This window comes from Crotalus tigris, unplaced genomic scaffold (genome assembly GCF_016545835.1).
Source record: "Crotalus tigris isolate CLP2741 ecotype Arizona unplaced genomic scaffold, ASM1654583v1 scf7180000024386.1433019, whole genome shotgun sequence".
In the NCBI taxonomy this organism is placed as follows: Eukaryota; Metazoa; Chordata; class Lepidosauria; order Squamata; family Viperidae; genus Crotalus; species Crotalus tigris.
This window is the reverse complement of record NW_024100556.1, coordinates 331,806-354,220: the sequence shown is the minus strand read 5'-3', so window position 1 is coordinate 354,220 and position 22,415 is coordinate 331,806. Positions and strand designations below refer to the sequence as shown.

Here is a 22,415-nt window from a genome sequence, read left to right as displayed (position 1 = left end):
ACATTTTTATATACCTAATAATAACTATGGCAACAAAGAGGACTCTTCATAAAACAGTGTTATCTATTTTTATTCTATACAGTGAAGCAGAATATTACACTTTAAAAGGGATGAAGCTAAAAGGAAGCCCTACCTATTTTTTTGCAGCCAAGAAATGGGTCTGTCCATTACAACTATAATGCAGTCTGCCCGTTGTGGTGGTAAGTTGTGAAAGCTGTAAAGTGGATCAGCATGCAACCAGATCTATTTTTTTAACATTTTTTCGTGTTTAACAAACCCATTATTCACCATGGGTGTTTTTGCCAAAAACCAGATGCAAATGCTGATTTTCAGCAAAAAAAAGTAAATAACGGCCATGTGATGCTACAAGTGCCCATAAAAGTGAGCCAGTTGTTGACCACCTGAAATGCGATCACATGACCAGGAGATGGCCATTGGAACTTCTGAACCCTCATTGTAAGTACTTTTGGGGGGAGGGATTTGTTGTAACTTTGTATTGTCACTAAATGATTGATCGTAGGTCGAGAACTGCCTGAATATGTGCCTTGGTCACATCACACCTGAGCCTTACATTTCCTATCGTATGTAGGCTAAAAGCAAATGCCAAGGTAAGCCCAAATTTATTGGTTGCCCCCATTCTACGGTTCTTTGCAATAACATATTAACTTTTCAATTTCCACAGTGAAGCCTTTTTTTGCCCCTTAATGGCTTGGACATCCCAATTTTATTGTCGCATTTGACATATTCTGATGAATAGAAGAATGTGCTCTTTAATGAAGGAGGAAATGAATTAACAATTAGCAACAAGATCAGTTTCCTCAAGATAGGTGAAAATTTATTGGTTTGTTTATTATTTATTTATTGTTCCCCAATGTGGGGATCCATAGCATACAATAAAGCATCCAATTCCAGAAGATTCACACCCTTCCATATTTGATAGGAAGGAACATTGTTTTTGTGTCTTTTCAAATGACCTTTCTGCTTACATTTTCAAGTAATATTATTTCCACAGAAATGCTGTAACTAACATTAGCCTTGAGAGTATTTTATCTGTAAGGCTGCCACTAAAATTTCCATAATATTTACTTCTTTCCAACTGAGTATGGGGAAAAAAGAAAAAAGCAACAATAATGCTTAGCATCTGTTGGATCTTTTCATTTACACTTTGAAGAAATATTTTGTCTACAAAGACTGTAATTAAATAAACTACATATGTGCATCAAGTAACTTTGTTTTCTACTTTTGCACTTGCATTCCTTACACCAAAGCACTGTAGCTCAGAGGTCCCCAACCCCTGGTCCATGGACCAGTACCGGTCCACGGCATGGCAGCAACTGATCCGCACAAACAAGCAAAGCCCCACCCCTGGGATGCAGGCAGCACACAAAACTATGCACACTCCAGTCTGTGGAAAAACCTTTCTCCACAGGACTGGTCCCTGGTGCCCAAAAGGTTGGGGACCTCTGCTGTAGCTGACAATTTTACAATACTGAATATAGATGATAGGAAATGTTCTGTATTTGCTGCTTAAAAGAAAGTCAGGGGTTAAAAAAAAAACATCCTCCAAGGTTGATGACTATTTTGCAGAATTCCTAGAGCCAGGCAATATTGAGAAACAGTATCTGATATCCAAAGTAATCTTTTAAAAAGCTTTTAATTTTCCAGTCTTTTGGTCATAGTCAGTGGAATGTTTCGACTTTCTTTTTCCAGACAGCAGAAATGCAGGCAACCGTGGTTTATCGTTCCTCAGTTACAAATGAGGTTTGCTGGACATAAGTAGTTTCTTAAGAAACACAACTTTGTAATCTCGGGAGTTACATAGGTGTGTATTTTTTTTTAAAGCAGGGCGTAAATGAGATCTTAAGTGAGCCATGAAGAATTAGCTAGTACTGTGATTAGAAGTTACTTATGTGAGCAAGTCTTTAATTTTGTGACATGTAAAGCTATGTTATTTATTACTGAAACAGAGATAATTTCCTCTCTGGATGGATGGCTTCCCATAACCGCCATTCCATGGCCATTCCCCTGCTTTCTCCTTTTTTATATATAAATAAAAGAAACATAGGTAGAAGCCCTATCTATGCAGTAGGACAGTGAGAGAGAAAAAATGTCTAATTCTGATTCTTCTGTATGGCATAGAACAGGGGTGTCAAACTGCTGGCCCGTGGGCTGGATGCATCATAGCGAAACTGCGCCCACCCCATTGCCAGCAATGGCAAAAAAGTCGCGATACATTGCAACATGTCACGTGACGTTGTGAGTTTGGTACCCCTGGCATAGAAGAATCTTTCCCATATTGCAGAATAGAGACTTTCCTCCTCTTTTCTATTTCTCAACTTGAAAGCTGTATAAAGTTCCTCTTTCAGACAATCACTTGGAGCAGAGAGAAGGAAAAAGGAGACTTCCATCTCCGTTCCAAATGTGCTATTATTATAATTCACTGCAATCAGCCAGATGTTTAGAGTGGACTTGATTATTGAGTCCTTCCTAAAAACATGGAATAGGCAGATATTGTTGTTTGATGTGTTAAAAGTATTGTTGCAGGATGTAAGCATTCCAAGTAAAACTGCCTTTTGTAGTTGATTTTGTCAATGCTGACAGTGTTCAAGAGGCTTCAGACAGAGCATCTGGTGCTCCAGATGTTTGGGGATTGCATCCAAGGCACTTAACAATTATTGGTACTATTTGCATCCAAGGCACCTACAACTATTGGTACGATTTTTGCTTTGTTTTGCCATAATTGTTCTACTTCTATTTGCGGGTCTTTGTATTTTGTGATTTTTTCCAGTTCTGTTCTCCTGTCTCTAGGTACTACTACATCCACTATAGCCAGACTTTTTTGTCTTTCTTATTGACAATTATTACACCTGGGTTGTTATGAGGCAGCTGCCTGCCTATGTGAATTCTAAAGTTACAGAGGACTAACGCATTTATCATTCACCGTATGTCTAAGATAAATGATCTTTCTTCCTCAGCAGAACAGTTGCTGCAAAACTATTCTGAATGGGAGATTGGAAGTAGAATAGATTCTTGGAAGATCTAAGCACGGAAAGATTTAATTTAAAAAAAGCTTTCCTTCTAGCAAAACCATGAATAATTCAGAACTATCTTCCCTGAGCTTCACAACCAGGAAAGAAGAGTCACCATCACATGCCCATGTGTACATAAAGGAATCTGTTGTATATCACTAAAGCTGAGACTGACTGAAGAGCGAAAATAGAAAAGGGCTGGAGGCAGGAAGGTTGCAGAAATCTAAGCTAGTTGAACACCATGGAACATTCATGAGTCTCACAATTAGTCTCCTATTTAGAAAATAATTCATCAATAATACAGACATTGACAATCAGGTATGAGTATGAACCTTAAAGTCAAAGGCTGAGATGACTGCAAATAAATGGGACTACATTTCTTGAAGCTATTTCACAAAATGAATTGAATTTCTAACAATCCATGTAAGTTTGTTGTAACACAGTATAGGTGGCACACTCACTAGGATATGGAGTAAGTCCCATCGAACTTGGTATAATTTACTTCTAAATAAACATTCACACTACAAAGAATTCCAGCGGTAGTTGCTGAACAGGGACCTAAATGTTTTTTCCTTATGTTGTTGTTAGTTGCGAAGTTGTGTCCGACCCATCGCAACCCCATGGACGTTCCTCCAAGCCTTCTGTCCTCTACCATCTTCTGGAGTCCATTTAAGCTCACACCTACTGCTTCAGTGACTCCATCCAGCCACCTCATTCTCTGTCATCCCATTCTTCCATTGCCCTCAATCTTTCCCAGCATTAGGCTCTTCTCCAGTGAGTCCTTCCTTCTCATTAGGTGGCCAAAGTATTTGAGTTTCAACTTCAGGATCTGGCCTTCTAAACAGCAGTCAGGGTTGATCTCCTCCAGGACTGACTGGTTTGATCACCTTGCAGTCCAAGGGACTCGCAGGAGTCTTCTCCAGCACCATAGTTCAAAGGCCTCAATTCTTTGTCGCTCAGCCTTTATGGTCCAACTTTCACATTCATACATTGCAACTGGGAAAACCATGGCCTTGACTATATGCACTTTTGTTGGCAGGGTGATCCATGAAGGGGTTTTTCCTTACAGACCTCGTATAAAATAAAATGTTCTTTAATATGCATGTTTCTTGGGGAAATAATTTCTGATTTAATTAAAATAGAACTGTAGTTTGTAACTTTTTCTCTCACAAGTTCTACTGGTCATATTGATGAAGAAGCTGCATCTTACCATTGATGGTAGAAACAAAATGCTTTGAAAATGTAAGTTTAGAGACATTGTGTTATTATTTATCACTTTCATTGAAAGTTTAAATTAAAGTGGCAATCATTTACTCAGTTCCACAGTTGGCTACTTCTACGATAGATTCCATCTTGGTATTCCAGCAGCAGTTGAAATTCCTAGTTTAAATACAGTTGCTTAGGACTTCTGATGCCCAGATTCTCGAAGTTCCCATTTTACACTTCTGAGCAGAATAACATAAATAAAACTCAATATGGCTTTGAGATTGTAAAATTACTCATTAGTGTCAAGCCTTATTGAATGAAAAAAAGTCTTCTGTTCTAAAGACTGTAGGGTGGATGGAGGTAAAAATGCCTTGCAAGTTCAGAAAGCAAGATATGTAATTAGGGAAACATTCCCAAAACAGTGCATAACAGGAAAGCGCAGAGACATTTTTACCATGAAGTAAAGGGTTAACATGTTTATATTTGAGGAAATCCTCATCTGATCTGAGAATCACTCAAGTGCTAAGGAAATATCTCTTATGCTGCTGCAAGTGTAGTGTTTCTGTCTGCCACTTGGCTGATATGCAAGAACCTAGGCAAAGGAAACACCATTTTTTTAGTACAGAGAAACAACATAACATACTATAAAGCAGCAGCTCAAGTTGATACCACTCTGATTCAGTGAGAGCAGGAAAACTTGCAAGATTCTGTTAGTATAATATCTCTCTATAAAAGCAGACTCAGCCTTTCTTTGGAGTGGATTTCTTGGTTCTCTCTGCCTATTGGGGTTGACAGCTCACTATTTCATATTCCCCTTATACTCTTTTCTACCAGCTTCATTAAAAAAAATTATCCAGAAAGTGTGCCTGACTGGGGATAATAGGGGCTGTAATTAAATACAGCTGGACATCAGGAGGGGTAATGTTGATATTATAAGGTGATAATGATCCTGATTTTGGTCTGTTTACGTTAGAAATTATGCTCTTTCAGGTATTTGTCAGCTTAGATGGTTTTTATCTGAACATTTATCTGGAGAAATGCTCCCAAAGCAGCACAGATGGGATTGTTTTATGTTACATAAATTTCACATCTCACTAGTCACAATGGCGCTTTCCTTAATGAATAAATATAAAAGCTCTGTACATGAGAGCGAACGCATTTTGGATTCCAGGGCTTAATAATTTGCTTTATTCAAATGCTCTTATTTTAATACTTATTGATATATTAGTAATTTCAACCAAAGGAACTGGAATTTAAACAAAAAATAAGGTAGACGTAGTTTATCATCAGCTAAATTGCACACCAGTTATTAATGAAGGCAGTTTAAAAGTTAAATATTTTTTTTTCAACTGTAGAAATCTACTTCTTTCAGAGCACAATATACACTAAGATTTAAAAAAAACCTCAGGACTATAGAAGAGATAAGGCATTCTCCATTAACATTTTGTCTTAGCCACACAATTTGTTGATATAATTCTGACTATTGCAATTGTACACGTTTCACCATCTAATACTTTGGAATTTTAGCAGATGGTTGCAAAAAGTACTATTCCTGCTCTTACTGGAAATCTTTCTTTGCCAGCCCAGGCAATGATACAAACAACCTGCCATTGCTTTCAATCTTTATATTATTTTTCCTGATACATAAAGGGGACTTTGATAATAGGATTATTCCGCCAAGTGCTGGGATAGGGTGAGGTCAACGTGGGATGAGATTGAAGTGTGTGACATCTGAGAAGTGTAGCTGTGGCACCAGATTTTTTTCTTTTTTGCTTTTACTCTTTCTTGTGTTTTTATGGCTGTATATATTGTTTTCTTTTTTGACTGTTAAGCCAACCAGAGCTCAATCTTAAGGAAGGTGGCTACAGAAATGTTTTAAATAAGTAAAAATAAGTTTATAGAGAAGAAAAGCATCATGACATGTTACAAACTTTCCAGGATTTGTTCGCTGCCTAAATTCAGTATTTGTAGATTATACCTACATGGTAGGTAGTCCTCAATTTACGACCACAACTGAGTTCAAAATTTCCATTGCTGAGACAGTCAAATGAGTTTTGCCCCATTTTACCTTACTTGCTGCAGCTATAAAGTGAATCGCTGCGGTTGTTGAGTTGGTAACAGTTGGAAAGTGAATCTGACTTTGCCATTGAATTTGCTTTCAGAAAGTCACAAAAGGCGATCATAGGATCCTGGGACAACCATCATAAATAGGAAGCAGTTGCCAAGCGCCTGAATTTTAATCATGTGACCATGGGGATGCTGCAATGGTCATAAATATGAAAAACTATCATAAATCACTTGTTCACTGCCGTTGTAACTTTGAATGACACCTAAACGAATGGTTGTAAGTCAAGGACTACTACTATAAATAGCAGTATAAAGGAATTAATGCATCTGCCTCAGAGAGTTTTAATTCCATAGAACACCAAGTGTGGAAAAAAAATATGTATAATTAACATATTTACTTTTATTTGTATACACATATATAAAATCATAAAATGTTACTAGTTTTCTGCCTGATTAATTCCTGAGTTTTAGGATACCACTGAAACACAGCAGTTAAACTCTGAACATTTTAGATATGAATAATTCTGTCAATTCTGTGATTGCGCATATCAATCATCAATAAACGTCAGTCTTCCAGGCCCTTCATTCCTCATCCATCTCCGGTATCTTTTCCATCGAGGATCCATTGCCATTTTTTTCTTCAGCTCCTCCTCTTGTTCATGTTTGTAAAGCTAAAAAGGGAAGGTTTAATGAAACCCACATCAGTCTGCAATATATATTTGCACAACCTCATTGCAAATTTCAGTGCAGACACATCACTTTCAAATGCAGACTCATCCATCTATTAGGTATTTCATATAGATTATTGTGAATTACGTAAGTGTAAATGAATTGGTTCCAGAGCTAAAAAGTTAGACAAGGCAAGAACATTAAAATAAATAGATTAAAGCAGGAATAGGTAAAAAGTAGATCATGATTTCCTGGCGGATCATTCAGTGATTTGCAGGAAATCTCCATGCATTTATTTCTTAGTATTTTAAGCAAAATACTAAGGTAAAATTGATGGGCAAGTGCCACTCCAGCGCAAAACCTGTCACTATACTAAACTGATTCTCAGCTTCAATTTTGTTCAACTGCAATACAAATAACATAACTGATTACAACCATGAATATTCAGCTCTGCCAGTACATATCAGCAAATCACAAGCAATTGTGTACTTATATGCCAAACTACAGTTCATGGGATGGAGTATATCATGGCTATGATTTTCATCAGTCTTTTAATCAGCCTGAGGACCACACCAGGTTGAGGGCCACTCAGTGATCTGGGTGGGGCCCACAGAAGTGGATTCAGGACTTGTAAGGGATGATATTGGTATTTTAAAGCACTCATTATGCTCTTTCAAACCCGTTAGCCAAGACCTACTCACTTGGGGGAAGGTCATGAAACAGTTTCTGATGGATAACAGGTACTCCTTGTAAAGCAACTGTCTTGTTTAGTGACTGTTCAAGTTATGACAATGATGAAAAAGTAATTTTGGGACCAGTCCTCACATTTACAACTTCACAGACTTGTAAAGCAAAGAAAAGCTGAGGTAAGATTGTTAAGTACTATCACAGTTTCTCCTATGGTAGCAACGGCTTCGTTTAATGACTGAGTTGCAGTCCCAACTGTGCCCGCTAAAGAGGACTGCCTGTACATACAACTGCTGGGCTGCTCCTTTTTTTATTCTTGAACTAGATAATTGACTCTGCTTCCTGAAAGACCATCTTGTGTTTACAAATCGTGAATAGCAGTAAACAGACCAAGCAGCTTTAAAAAAAAATAATCTCACTTAGAAATCTATTCTATTAACTAGACATTATAGACACAAACAAAAATGTAGCTTATGAGACTATAATGACTATGCGTTTATTGTGTATTATTTAAAGAGAAAGTTGTATGTTTCACAAAATCCAACCAATGAAAAGTAGGAGACTATTTGTTGCACCTCAACTGTCGAACCCAGATAATAATTGCACTGTGGATGATAAAACATCAACCCTGTGGCTCATATAAATCGATTGATAATTACTTGGGATTTGCTGCATGAGATCAATGCTCAAAGATGGTGAAAACCATCTCTATGGTTACTCACTAAGCTGAGAATATTTGGGGGGGGAGTTACTTCTTTGGTATCACCATCACTCACCTCATAATTTTCTTTTATCCAAAGCTCCCGTTTAAGAAAGGACTCTTTCTGATGATCTTCCAAAGTGTCAAATTGGGATTGTGACATTTTCATATATTTGCGTATGATATACAATTTTTCTTCTTCACCATACTCTTGCCTTTTGATATTGAAAGAATAAATCCACCAAAAATACCATGCTATGTATTTGCACAGAAAAATAGGTGCTAAAATAATTTGAAACAAGAGAATGTCATAGATTCGGGGTTTCTGGTAGCCACCCTTGATATCTATTTTGTTTTTTATTACATCTTTGATTATTTCTTCTTCTTCTTTGCGGATTTCTTCCTTGGTTCGTCTGCTTTTGCCCTTTTCTTTGGCTCTATTCAATAGACCCTGTTGCCTAGCAATTTCAGTAGCTTGTATACGATATTTTGGCATAGTTGCTAGGTAGTTGATAGCTTCATTGTAGCTAGTCCGCCAGCTGAAAAACTAAAATACGAAATGGTAAGTTCAAATTCACATACAATTTTAATTTTAGAGAAACTTTAACCCTTATTTTTTTTCCCATACTACTTGGTCTAAATATAAAATTCACTTTATTGCGTTGTTTTTTGCTTGCATTAGTACAACCTTGTTTATTTCATCTTTTCTGAAATTCTGCATCTATGTATTCAGAAACATGAGTCACGACATGCAATTTTTAAGAAATCCAAATGCATTATTTTTATCTGCTACCTGCTTGTGTTTTATCACAGTCTCTTTTTATTCAAACATGTACAGATAGTCCTCACCAGGCTGAGATTGCGTCATTATGTGAAGATTAACTATATGCAAACTTTTATGGATAATCATGTCATGACAAAAAACAAAGAAATATGTAGATTGATATGTGGCTTTATGAATCATGATAGACAAATTCAATATTTAAATGACATAATTCCGAATACGTGGCAAGTGTGTGGCAAGTGTACATAACAAATTACAGGTAGTCCTCAACTTACGACTACAACTGAACCCAAAATTTCTGTTGCTAAGTGAAACAGGTAAGTGAATTTTACCCCATTTTACGACCTTTCTTGCCATAGTTGTTAGTGAATCACAGCAGTTGTTAACAATGCAGTTATTAAGTGAACTTGGCTTCCCCGTTGACTTTGCTTGTCAGAAGGTTGCAAAAAGTGATCACACGACCTCAGAAAACTGCAACCATCATTAATATGAGTTAGTTGCCAAGCATCTGAATTTTGAACATGTGATCATGGGGATGCTTGCAATGGTTGTAAGTGTGAAAAACAGTCATAAGTCATTTTTTTCAGTGGCGTTCTAACTTTGAATGGTCACTAAACAAACTCTTGTATGTCGAGAATTACCTGTATGCACCATTTCTCAACCAAAAAAAATTTTGCACAAGAACAATGTTTAAAACTTTAAATGCTTACTGTTTACATAAAGGAAGAAAAACACTTAGCATATTTACCTTGGCTTACTGAGCTGCAACATGAAGGGAGTAATCAATTACCTCTTCCCCATGTAGACTCCCCACACAATGGACTAAAGAGAGAAGGATTTTTTATCACCTCCACCCTCCAATACAAGTGGAATTCTGGATCCAATACCACAGTATGTCCAAACTAGAGAATACGGGGACAGGTAGGATAAAAGCATACAGTACTTACCTGAAATAGAGAAACGGCACAAACCGTGACAAGAATCACTATTCTGACATCCACCTTGGGTGCCAATCTTCTAGAATAATAGTGATAGTAATGGCTGTAATACTCCTCAGGATGATCCAGCATATAATCATAATCCTTACGAGTTTCTTCATCCTGAAAAAGAAATTGGCAGTTTTTTAATATGGAAATATTCCATTTCAGAAGGAAATAAAATAAGTTGTATGTCAGTTTAAATAAATGTTTTTGAATGTGGATTTTATGCCAATTATATATCTAGCTTTGTTGATTTAGAAATTAATTCTATTTATGCAATAAAACAATTAAAAGCTGAATTTAAACAAAGCAATATATTTACTTTCAAACACATTAAAAATATTATGTACTTTCAGAATATCACAATAACCCCATGACTGAACCATCCATCATTTTTATTTTCTAAAATAAAATGTATATTTTTCAGAATAAAGGAAAGCACTGTGCTTCATTGAATTCACTTGCTTTGAAGGCTTTTAGAAACTGCACTCACCACAACTCAGAAACCTCTTCAATTTTTTCACACATCACTTATATTGATTAGTTTGATTAGACAACAGAATGTTACTGTTTTTTGTCCCTACTGAACTTAGTGAGTATATGCCCTACTTCTCAAAATATTCAATGTACTGAAAGAATAGACAAATTATATAGCATCTGCTAACAGTTTCCTAAAGATTCCCATTGCAGTTATTTGGATGAAGATCTGAAATACTCTTGTTTCTCATCCTGATGCAGATAAAAAGGATTTATCCCAACCTTCACATACGAAAGAGGCCTGTTTTTGAAAGAAGTGAAACTTCTGCACTCGTGCACCTAACAACTAAACAAATATATATATATATATATATATATATATATATATATATATATATATACACCCCCTTATGTTCAAGAATAAATGAAACAGAGAAGATGCTTGCTAAAAACTGAAAGCAAAGTAAAATTGCTTTCAGCAAATCTCAAGAACACAGCAAAGAAATACACCAAAGACTAAAATTTCACTGCCATCTACTAGTCATCCAGATTTTTATAGCCATGAAAAGTATCTCCTGTTTTAGAGATACCGTAGAAGAGATATAATGTGCAGAGATAAGGGGTGTCAGCAGGATAGAAAATTGGTTTATATAGATCAAACTATCACCATTCATTTTGGTTACTTTCCCAAATATGATTGGCAGTTACTCTTCACTCATTTCATTTTTTTTTTAAAAAAATGTCTATTGAAGATGGAAGATGTTGAATATGGGGCTTGCTTTTTGTCATGCCACACATAAATAGGACTGGAGAAATTCCACGATGAAGCTATGACCTACCCAGTGTTGAATCCATCTTAAAAGAGGAAACAGGAATATTTCTGGTAGCATTAATTCCTAAATAAAATGTCTTTAATATATGTATGACAACTACTATATTTTTATAGTACTCAAAGCCAAACATTACCTATATTTAATAATTCAAAAGATTCTTTGCTACTTGAAGTCCTTCATGGACTGGTTTCCAATGATCTACCACAGCCGAAAGTTTTCTTAAAACATTCTCAATCCTCATAAAACATTTTGAATGGAAAAAATTATAAATCTGATGGTCTTAAAAACACACAGTATTATTAAAATTGGAGAAGGAAAGTAAAATTCATAGTTTTATTTGGATTTCAGCCTATCTAGCAGGCACCTTTTAATATACGATAAAAGTTAGAAGATTCTCAGCTTGGCTTTTGGAGACCTGTAAACATAATAGCTGTGACTCATTGTTTTCAAATTGTCTCGAGCTCAAAGGACTTTATTATGTTCATCTCAGGGCTGGTTTTCATCTTGCTTTTTAATATGGTAATTAATGATGCTACTGACTACCTGTATTCTGTCACTCTATACACTTCCTGGTGCAACCTAAAGAGCTACTTTATACTCATCCATGACTGACATATCACCAAGCGTGATACCGTGCACTTTTTTAAAGTCATGAATCTCTTGCTGCATAAAGTTTAGAGAACATGATCACTTTTATACCTAAATTGCATGTTTACACCAGTACATCTTCTGAAAAAGCTGATGTAGCAATGGTGTGATTATACAATGTCTCTTTCTTAGGACATCTCCAATGTATGACAATTGTTCTTCATTGTTAACAAACATTCACTTCAAATCAACAGTCTGCCTCAAAGCCTTTTTCTTTGAACTTCTGCTTCTTTTGAAGTTTGGGGATAACGACAAGACATAACCTTACATCAGAGGTGTAAAGATTACTAAAGTACATGGGACGCTTTAAACACCTGCACAACGTGATGGATTATTTCAAACCCTAAAGCTGACATTTCAGATATTCAGAACATAGAAAAGCCTTAAGGGGAATTTAATTTAATTTTTTAATTTAAAAAGTTTTCTGCAGGGTCTCCTCCTGTCTCATGTCCTAAGAAAACTGCGGTTTTTTCCCAAAGATTTGCCTAGCCCAGATGCTATTTGTTACACCTGCTAGACAAACGCTCCTTGAAGCCTAGTAGTATAAAAGAATCGATCATCCCCGGTTGTTATCCCTAAAAGCTGGTATCCAAACACAGGTAGTCCTCGACTTACAACAGTTCATTTAGTGACCTTTCAAATAACAGCACTGAAAAAAGTGACATGACTATTTTTCTCACTTATGACTGTTGCAGCATCCCCATGGTTACATGATTTACATTCGTCCGCTTGACAGCAGACTCACATTTATGACACATTTATGACAGTCATGTGATCCCCTTTTGCGACCTTCTGACCAGCAAAGTCAATGGGGAAACCAGACTCACTTAACCAGGTTACTAATTTTTAAGAACCGTGGTGATTCACTGAACAAATGTGGCAAAAAAAGTTGTAAAATGGGGACAAAACCCAGTTAACAAATTTCTCCCTTAGCAACGTAAACTTGGGGCCCAACTGTGGCCGTTAAGTCGAGGACTATCTGTATCCTGCTTCTAACGCAAGGAGGTTCCACTTCATTGCCAAAGCCAATGTCTTTCAATAGCAGCTTTCCTGAAGAAGCCCTTCTAAGCAAAAGCGGGACAGGTTTCTTGATTATCCTAGCTGACTAATATGGGGAAACAAGACTGCTTAGATTAGGAGGACTTGTCACACGATGCAGCGGAGCACCTTTCTTTTCTTTTTTGACTTCAAGTAACCTTTCCTAATTTGACACCTGTGGTTATGTATAGCCCTGGCATTCTTTCCAGAAGCACGGCCCTACACTTTGCATCATCCCCAGCCAGCCCGTGCAAGCACAGAGCTTAGGGACGAAAGGATTTGCAATTAATCATCATCTATATAGGAAATACTCCAGGGCCCAACCAAACAAGGCCATCTGGTTCCGAGTCCTCCTGGCGTCAGCCATTCCCGTCCCCCGCAGCTGCTCCATCCTCTCTCAAGGCGACCGGCGGGAGGAGTAGGAGGTGGAGGCATGTGCTCGTAGAAGGGGAGGAGGGTGCGTGTCTTACCGGAGGCATCCGCCCAGGCCGGGAGGAGGGAGGGGGCGGTCCCGGCCCCGCTCTCTCACCTTGAGGGTCTCGTAGGCGGTAGCGATCAGCAGGAACTTCTCCTGGGCGGTCTCGGCTCCTTTGCCATTCCGGTCGGGTTTCAGCTGCCGGTCCGGATGGTAGCGCAAAGCCAGCTGCCGGTACGCGCGGGCGATCTCACCCTTGCTGGCATCGCGGCTAACCCCGAGCACGTCGTAGCACACCAGCTTCCCGCAATACAATCCCTCCACCAGGGCCTCCGCCGACCGCAGCCAGAGGCACTGGAGGACCCACACCAACAGCGGCCAGTGCCCCGTCCGCCACCGAAACCGGCCCCCTGAGTTCCTCAGCACTCGCGCCGCCGCCATCGCCGCGGCCGCTCCCAAGGAGGCTTCGCCGTTGGGCCTCGGTTGCAAAGCGGCCGAACCCCAACCACCTCGCCTTCTCCCGGCGACAGCGCGAGCCTAGGGCGGGACTAGAACAGTTGGACGTGGACAAAGCGAAGGGGGCTGGCAAGCGCGGAGCGCCAACCGCACGTCCCCAAGCCGCCCGACGTCGAAAGGGGAATGGTCAGAAATGAAAAATAATCGGCCAATCGGAGAGCAGAGGAAGAAAACCGGGAGGCGAGACAATGCTAGCTTGCACGCCAGAGGAGCGGTTGAAGACGCCCAGGGGGTGGAAATAGAGCAACCGAGGGGGCCAATGAAAATGAAAAGTGGAGTTTAGCTAGAGGTGTATGTGGGGAGGGGAATGGGAACGACACGTGGAGCGTGTTCAGCCAATAGCAGGGAGAGAAAATCTGCAAGCTCGGGGTCGGAGATGAAAGAACCCAAACCAATTGTACTGTATAAGATAATACGCCTAAGAACTTGGGCGTGGTTTTTTTTAAATAATTGGTTGTGTGCTAGCAAGTCGGTGTCGACTCTTCAGGATCATTTAGATAAATTTTCTCCAGGATCTATCTATCTATCTATCTATCTATCTATCTATCTATCTATCTATCTATCTATCTATCTATCTATCTATCTATCTATCTATCTATAGCATATAAGTTGAATAAATGAGAGTATACAGCTTTGCCTCATGTAATGTGCAGATTGGCTTCTTGACGTGTGTATATTTTTGCATGAGAACAATGAGATGTTCTGGGATTCCCATTGCACATCTACACAGTCAAAGGCTCGTCTATAATCACATGTTAACTTCACTTTTGTACTCCGGCTTTCTCAGTTATGCAGCACGCATTAGAAATAATGTTTTGAGTCCCTCTGTCTTTTTAAAAGCTATCTTGAAAGTTGGGCTTTTTCTTTTCTATGTAGGATTCTATTTCACACTGGATAATTCTAAGCATTTGGCTAGCAGGTGAAATTAAGTATGCACACACTGATGAGTTTCCTTTCTTTGGTATTGGTATATAGATCAATGTCTTTCTTATCTGTTGGCCACTGGGTTGCTCACTAGACTTAGTGGCATAGTTTGGTTAGATCTTTTACGCATTCTTCTTCTGTTACTTTCTGAAGATAATTTTTTTGAAAATAACTATTTCTGAGGACAATTCCATCAATTCCAGAAGCCTTCTGATTTGATAATGACTGCAGTGTTAAGCTAATCTGGTGTTCTAATGCTAGAAGTAAGTAGCAAATATCTTCCAATGCATCTTGGATGTTGACATCTTTACTCCTTCCACCTTTATGGGATTTATCAGTTACTATCTGTCCATTAGAAAACCTTTCATATACAAATTTCAGGTTGGAACAAATTCAAGAATGGAATCAAGATCTTTTGAAAGCCCTTGTTTTCTATGTTTGCTTTCATCTTTGATGTTTTTACAGGTATTGTAACATTGCTTTAGATCTCTTCTAAGATATCTGAAATTCTGTTCTTTCCTGAGATTTTTGTCTTTCATAGCTTTGGTTTCTCTTCTTTTTATTTATTTTTTGGCAATTTCCATGGTTTGTTCCAATATCTAGTTGCTTTCTTCCACTTTTAGGTCTTTGGCAGTCTCTTTTCACCTTCATCCTTAGCATTTGTATTTATTCCACAGCTCTGATTCCCTATCAAGGAAGTTCAAAACTTCAAAATGATTCCTGATGTTCTCCTTAAAAATGGTAGGCATTATGCCCAAGTTCATCTTGTAAAAACAGGTTGATTTTCTGCTGCTTGACCTTGGAACTTGCACATGGGTGGTTCCTGCTTTGTTCTTCAAGCAGCCCCTGACCATATCTTTTTCTTATAACTGAACTCTTTCACTTCCTTGTGCCAATCATGTCATCTGTTTCATTTCCATGTACTCCATTTGGTGCTGTCACTTATCTGACGACAGTGTTAGCAATGAAAAAATATTTGGATTAGCAGACAGTGCTGAGTCATTCTCTTTCTTCATTTGATTTCTTCAGCCATATAGTCCAACCACATTTTCGTCCATATTTCCAACTTTGGCTTTTTAGTTTCTAATGACAAGCAGCACATCTGTCAAATTCAAATTGAATGTGACCATAAAACTAGATGTTTCAATGGTACTTTTAAAAAAATCCTCAGCTCTTCCTCAGTAGCATACTGAGTGCCATCCAACCTCGGGCTCATCATCCTGTCCTGTATTGTCAATAACTTCATATTGGCTGTCCATGTGGTTTTCTTGGTAAAATGCAGAAGTGTGGTTTATCATTGTCTTCTTCCATACAGTATGAAATGATTATTGTTATTACTAAAAGAGTGGTCTGCCTCCAGTATCTTCTTATATCGCTGCTGTCCAACATAAGTGTTTGCTTACTTTAGCTGGGTAGCTGGGATAACTTTCATACTTTTGGTTTCATGACTTGGGTTTTTAATCCTGCTGGAATAATATACTTTTGACATATACTTCTGGTGTTTTTTGCTCATCATTCCTGACATTGGATGATAACGGATATTTGTGGAAGACAGGCTGTTTTGAATTATTTTAAGATAGGTTTCTCTATCTGGGCCTTTCAGTTACGTTGACATAACTCCCATTATCCTGATAACATGGCTAATGACTATAAATTGGTTGGTATGATAGATTTGGAAGATACCAGATTGGTGAAAACCACTTTAGGCACAGTAGGCAATTTATCAATAAGAAGTAGAAACAAAAAGGAATGGGAGCTTTTGTCCAGTGGTTATAATCTTGTTTTTATTCATATGTGAAATATTGAAGATACATGTGAAATCTAATATTCCAAAATGGCAAGGAATTGGGTTTGCATTATAATATTGCTGTACCATCTTGCTGATTTTGACTCGTCCACAACGATATCATTGCATCAAACCAAAGTCACTGAGTAAGCTTTCACAACATATTGTGGAACTGAATCTGAACCTCTGCAATTCTAGTTAAACACCCCAACCATTTTATCACATTTCATATGCATCTTGTTAAAAAAAATTGTTTACCAGACGCTTGAACATTTCCTGGTTCTTACAACTATGCCATTGTGATCTGGGCATTTCCCAACTGGCTTAGATTTCTGACAATTGCACATCTCCTGGTCACATGACCTTGATTTGTGAGCTTTTCTGCCAGTTTCCCACAAGCAAAGTCAGTGAGAAAGACCGCAGGAAGTTGGAAGTATGCACACACAAACAAATACACGCAAACAAAATAAATTAAGCTCCCCCAAAGTCCAACAAGCTTGCAAACACAGCAAAAAGCATGTGCAGTGGGGAAAAGTCCAAAGGTCCAAATGTCGTAGCAGGGTTGGTAACCAGTCCAGGTCCAGAGTAAAAAAACACAAGAATTCAAGGTGAGAGACAAGGCACACAAAGTCTAGGTCAATGGACAGCCTAAGTCAGGGGTGTCAAACTGCCGGCCCACAGGCCAGACTGGTCATACGGAAGCTGTGCCCACCCCATTGCCAGCAATGGCAAAACCATCCTGATACATTGCATGATGTCATGTGACACCATGAGTTTGACATGTCTGGTCTACGTTATCTCTAACAGAGAGGCTTAAGTACACTGCTCTTCTTAAATAGAAATAATCCTGGTATTGCTCATTTGGGAAGGCAAAGTTCCTTTCTGGTGAGGACCCTTGTAGAACACTTTTGCTCTGCTCTCCTCTCCACACAGTGAGTTCTTGAAGGGGGGGGATGGCAACTCAGATTCCTCATCTTCTAAAATCAGTGACAGTTGTGTCTCCTCATTACTCGGCAGCATAGCTTCCTCTCCCTGCAATTCCTGAATGGCTACACAACACAAGTTGATTATAATTTTGTACTGATCATAACTAATTACTTAAAATAGGGCCTGGTTCCAGGACAGAACTGTGGTCCAGGGATGCCAATGTATGGAGCAGTCTGTTCTTTCCAGCTCCAGAGGTCTGCCAAAATAAATCCATGGTTTGGTCAGTGACAGTGGCCAGGGAAAAAGGTGTGGGATCCAGTGGGATAGGAAGCAGCCTCAAGGTCCGTAGGGGACCTGGTTTGGTGGGGGGAAAGCAGGCCAATGGCCTGCAGGGAGCTCAAGGGATGAAAAGTGGGGCATAGGATGCCTTAGAGCAGGGGTCTGCAACCTTCACAACTTTAAGACTTGTGGACGTCTGGCTGAGGAATTCTGGAAGCTGAAGTCTACAAGTCTTAAAGTTGTCAAGGTTGCAGACTCCTGCCTTAGTATGGGAAAGGCCTTGAAAGGGCTGGAGCAAATGGGCCTATGCTAGGTCTCCCAGATGTCAGGTGTGAATAATTAGACCCACACCTGAAGAGTTTAAACCAGATACTTTAATGTTGTATTACCTATTTCATAGGAATCTTCTCAGACTGGCAGTTTGCCTCTGGGAAAGACTAGATAAAGTTCAACAACATTCAAGGGAAGGGGCTGGACCTTGCTCTCTTATGTCTACGTAAAGATTCTAGAGTAGACCATGGATGTCAAACTCAATCATGTCACGTGACGTATCGTGACTTTTTTGCCTTTGTGGACTGGGGTGGGCATGGCCTGTGTGTGATGTATCTGGCCCACGGGCCGCCAGTTTGACACCCGTGTTCTAGACTAACCCCCCACTTGACCCCTCCTCCTAACTGGGCCAGTGTCTCTCCAACACCAGGGCCTCTTCCACCCAAGGCATCCTGTTCTCCACTACATTAGAGAGGGGAGGGGTGGGAATCATTAAGAGGCAAATCATGTGGCAGCCTCCATTATAATCATGAGGTGCGAACTACCTATATGGTTACTTAGCTGTCTTGTGTTCTTTTCCCCCATAAAATATGGTTAGGCCTAGGATTATTGATTGATAGTTGATCAATCAATCAATAATCCTAGTCACATCAATGACATTGCACCAGTCATTTATGTCTGTAGCAGGCACAACCTTTTTGGATATGAGATTTTAAACATAGTGGTGAGCTAACAAGGAACAAGAACCAAAATAAATTCCTTTTACTCCTTTCTGCTTCAAACTTATGGTTGCCTAACTCAGACAACTAGTCTTGAATCATTTAGTCCTTCATTAACAAATTTCAGAAAGTGTATACAGATAACCTATGCAAATATTAAAATGCGTCAAGATAGTGAAATAAAGCAGCTACGGAGATGAGAAATAATCCATAAGTAAAGATCAGCAATTTATGGCTATAGGCAAAATGCTATATTGTAAGACACCAGCTATGTATTCTTGCTTTCTACCCTTACCATCACTTACTGGGATTGCATGTGTATGAACATGGATGGTGTCTTTCTTTATGCCCCAACTGCCTTTGAATAATGCTGATAGAACATCTCCCTTGGCATAGTATATCTTAAGTATTACAAGACAAATTGCACTCTGTATACAACATTTTATGGGAAGCATAACAATTTAACAAACGAACAAATAATACACCAACATTGCTTTGCACTGCAAGGATTTTACTGCTTGGGACTCTGGCTCATTTTGAATGGAACACTGTATTCTTGCTAGAGATTTCTAGATATACCTAAGTCCTTTCTTCACACAGTTACATTTGTATTGCAAAACCTAGATAGCTAGATGGCAATAAAATGACAGTTTTTCACCATGTATTAATCAGGATTTTTGCATCCTAGGTTTGCATTATGGAGATTTAAAATGACTTTCATATGTATAAGTATATGTATATATGCATGAAAGTAGTCATTTTAAATCTCCATACATGTATATATATTGAATGTTGAGTGTTGGGCAGAAAAAAGGCACAATACATCTTTGCTTGAAGGTCATTTAACTACTGAGTACTTGGCCCAATGGGTAGCATATGTTTAGGAGGTCTGTGGATGGAAATTATCTCAGGTTTTCTAAAACCATCGTAACCGAATACCTTTCAAGATAGGAATGAGTCAGCTTGTTAGAAAGACCTTCTACAGATAGGGGGAGAAACTCTCCTCTTTTTTTAAAAAAATGCTGTTCCTCCTTTCTCCACCACTCCGGTGGGGGGGGGGGAGGTGTGTAGGTGTGAATGTACACATACATTGCCAATCATGGAGGTCAGCATGGATTCAGGTAATTTCTTTTCAGCTGCATCTTCGGGAAAGTATCGGTGGAGGACAAAAACAAATCGTAGATCACGAACGATGAATGGAGGGGCGGTTTTTTTTTTTTTTTTAAAAAAAACCTACTTCGATTTTTTTTTATGTGTCTTGGTTGCAACAGTTACGCGGAGTTGCAAGCTTAGTTCGCCGAAGGAGATAGCATTGTAGCTGTAGGTAGTCAAGAAGGAGGCGATAAAGAGAAGGAGCTGGACGATCGCCCCGTTCTTTTTAAATAAATAAAAGTAAAGTGAAAGGCAAGAGAGGGTGGAGTACATGTGTGCACGAAGCCGATGCAGGCAGGGAGAGATTTGCAAGGTTACTTAAGCTTTGCGTGGCTCTCAACCGCAGTTGGCGTTTTGAGGGGAGAGTCAGAGGAGGGAGGAGAAAAATCAACCATCGGCCTCCCCCCCCCGCCTTTCTCTGGCAGCTCAGTCGCGGGGGAAGCCTCGAAGAAGGGGGCTGAAGGCCAAGGAGAGAACGGGAGCCCCCCTCCCCCTTCTATTCTGCCCCTTGGGCTCCATTGCCTCGCAGCCCAGAGCTAGGAGAATTCCCGGCTGAGCTTCTTTCTCTCTCGCCTTCTCTTCCCAGCTGACAACATGGCTGCGGCCGCTTCTGCTGCCCAAGACGAGCTGAGTAAGTGTGTCTGGGGGGGGGGTCCGGCGGCGGCGGGGGAATCTCGTTCGTGCGGGACACGGTGAAAAGAGGATGCTCCGGCCCTCGAGTTTGAACCCTTCTTTCTTTTTAGTGGGTCAGTTTTCCAAGCTGTGTGCGCCGGCCTTCCTGCCCTTCTGCCCCACCCCCGCCCTTGATGGGTGCTATAGGGAGACCTCGGAAACGGAGCTCGGAGGGCCGGGAGTCCTTTACAAAAAGAAAGGCGAGGAGAGCTGATGGGGGGGGGGGGGGAAACTGTTCATAGACGATGCAGGATCGGGGGGGGGGAGGGTGAGGAGGAGCCGGCCATTAGGCCTCAGTTGTTGCAGAGTCATATTAGGAAATGGGACAGTAAAAGCTTTAGGAGGATGGGAAAGGGGGACGACCCAGTCCTCCAAATTAGCCTCTTCGGTCACTGATAACACACACACACACACACACACATTCTTCCTCTCCCCCCCCCTTTTAAAGATATGTGGGTACGGGCGCGAACGTCCTTGCGAGAAGGGGGACGTGATTTGCCCAAGTTTGCTCTACTGTCCTGAGGAAAGTAATCTATTTCCCCCCCCCCTTTCATTCCAGATTTCATTCCTCCTCTCCAAAATCTGTTCCTGAATCTGGTGGAAAAAGTGCAAGGCCCGTCGTGACTTTGCTTTCCCCGGGGGATTAGAATCCGGCTTTGGGGAAATCTTGCGGGGTGGTGGGGTGTTTTTTTGTTTTGTTTTTTTGAGTTGGAGGGAGGGGGAAGAGGAGAGCCCCTCCACTTCGTACAGGGCCCAATTTGGCGAGGCGGCCGGTCTTTCCGAGGTGCACCCCCGACCCCGCCCGCAGGGCAAAGAAGGAAGAGGGTGTTGCAAGTTCAAGAGGGTCCTTGGCCGCTTCAGGACGGATTTTGCCGGCTCCGTCTCGCCATCCCTCTTGGCCTTTCGAAATGTGGTGCTCCCGCTCCCACTTCCCATTCCACATCTAAGGCATTGAGGCCTCGCTCGGTGAGGCGTGGTATGGCCGGGAAATGCTTCTTTGTGACAGGAAATGACTATAGTCTTTGCCACTGAGGCAAGCTGGGTGTGCGTATGCATGCATGAATTCATATGCATACTACATATGTGTGCACTCACATATAGGAGTGTGTGTGTGTAACATACCCATACTATTAGTTTAGTTTATTGATTAGCCCATAGGCCATATCAAAATACAGAGTTCTAAACACAAATTAATAAAATCCTATAAAAACAATTTAAAATGAAATTGAAGTAAAATTAGAGTACCACAATAATTTAAAATAAGAGAAAATTATATTTCAGTATCACCCCTACAGTCTACCCCAAATCGTTCCATGTACTGTGCTGTGTTAAATGTTTTCAGATTCCGGCTGCACATAAGGTATGTTGTTTTAATATGGAGTTCCCAATAAATGAACCAAGGTACTTGTCTGTCACCCTCTTATGCAAAAAACAAGCATATAGTATGTGAGCCAAGTCTTCTACCTCTAGCGCTAGGCAAATGCAGATACGTCCACCATATGGTATAATATACACATATGAGTATAGTATCAAAAATATACTAATATGTATATGTTACACAATATATCAAAGTATCAAAAATATGCAGTTATTTATTGCCTATATATCCCATAGAGTTCAAGGATAGGCTTATTAGC

At 39.8% G+C, this 22,415-nt stretch overlaps 2 protein-coding genes across 4 annotated transcripts in view; one reads left to right on the top strand and one right to left on the bottom strand.

The window, feature by feature from the left end:
* Window positions 1-6,630: 6,630 nt before the first annotated feature.
* DNAJC25 (DnaJ heat shock protein family (Hsp40) member C25) lies at window positions 6,631-14,137 on the bottom strand. The gene is made up of 4 exons (XM_039328978.1): window positions 13,648-14,137; window positions 10,090-10,242; window positions 8,435-8,905; window positions 6,631-6,973 (listed from the first exon to the last, which is right to left on the bottom strand). Exons 1-4 carry the CDS (start codon window positions 13,972-13,974, stop codon window positions 6,851-6,853), a joined length of 1,074 nt encoding a protein of 357 aa, XP_039184912.1. The 5' UTR covers window positions 13,975-14,137; the 3' UTR covers window positions 6,631-6,850.
* Window positions 14,138-19,968: 5,831 nt separating this feature from the next.
* The window catches only part of ECPAS (Ecm29 proteasome adaptor and scaffold), a 68,774-nt gene continuing 66,327 nt past the window's right edge, over window positions 19,969-22,415 (top strand). Inside the window, exons 1-2 of one of the 3 annotated variants that reach the window (XM_039328975.1) lie at window positions 19,974-20,075; window positions 20,693-20,737. In XM_039328975.1, coding sequence (XP_039184909.1) covers window positions 20,054-20,075; window positions 20,693-20,737 — 67 coding nt within the window. In that variant the 5' untranslated portion in view covers window positions 19,974-20,053. Of the gene's footprint in view, window positions 20,076-20,692; window positions 20,738-22,415 lie in introns of all 3 variants that reach the window. The other 2 variants (XM_039328977.1, XM_039328976.1) reach the window with 2 other exon arrangements.

Coding starts and splice junctions, on each gene's coding strand:
- DNAJC25 (XM_039328978.1), bottom strand. CDS start 13,974: ATGGCGGCGGCGCGAGTGCTGAGGAACTCAGGGGGCCGGTTTCGGTGG. Junction 8,906..10,089: donor GTGCCGTTTCTCTATTTCAG/GTAAGTACTGTA, acceptor TTCGTATTTTAG/TTTTTCAGCTGGCGGACTAG. Junction 6,974..8,434: donor GGATAAAAGAAAATTATGAG/GTGAGTGATGGT, acceptor TTCCCTTTTTAG/CTTTACAAACATGAACAAGA.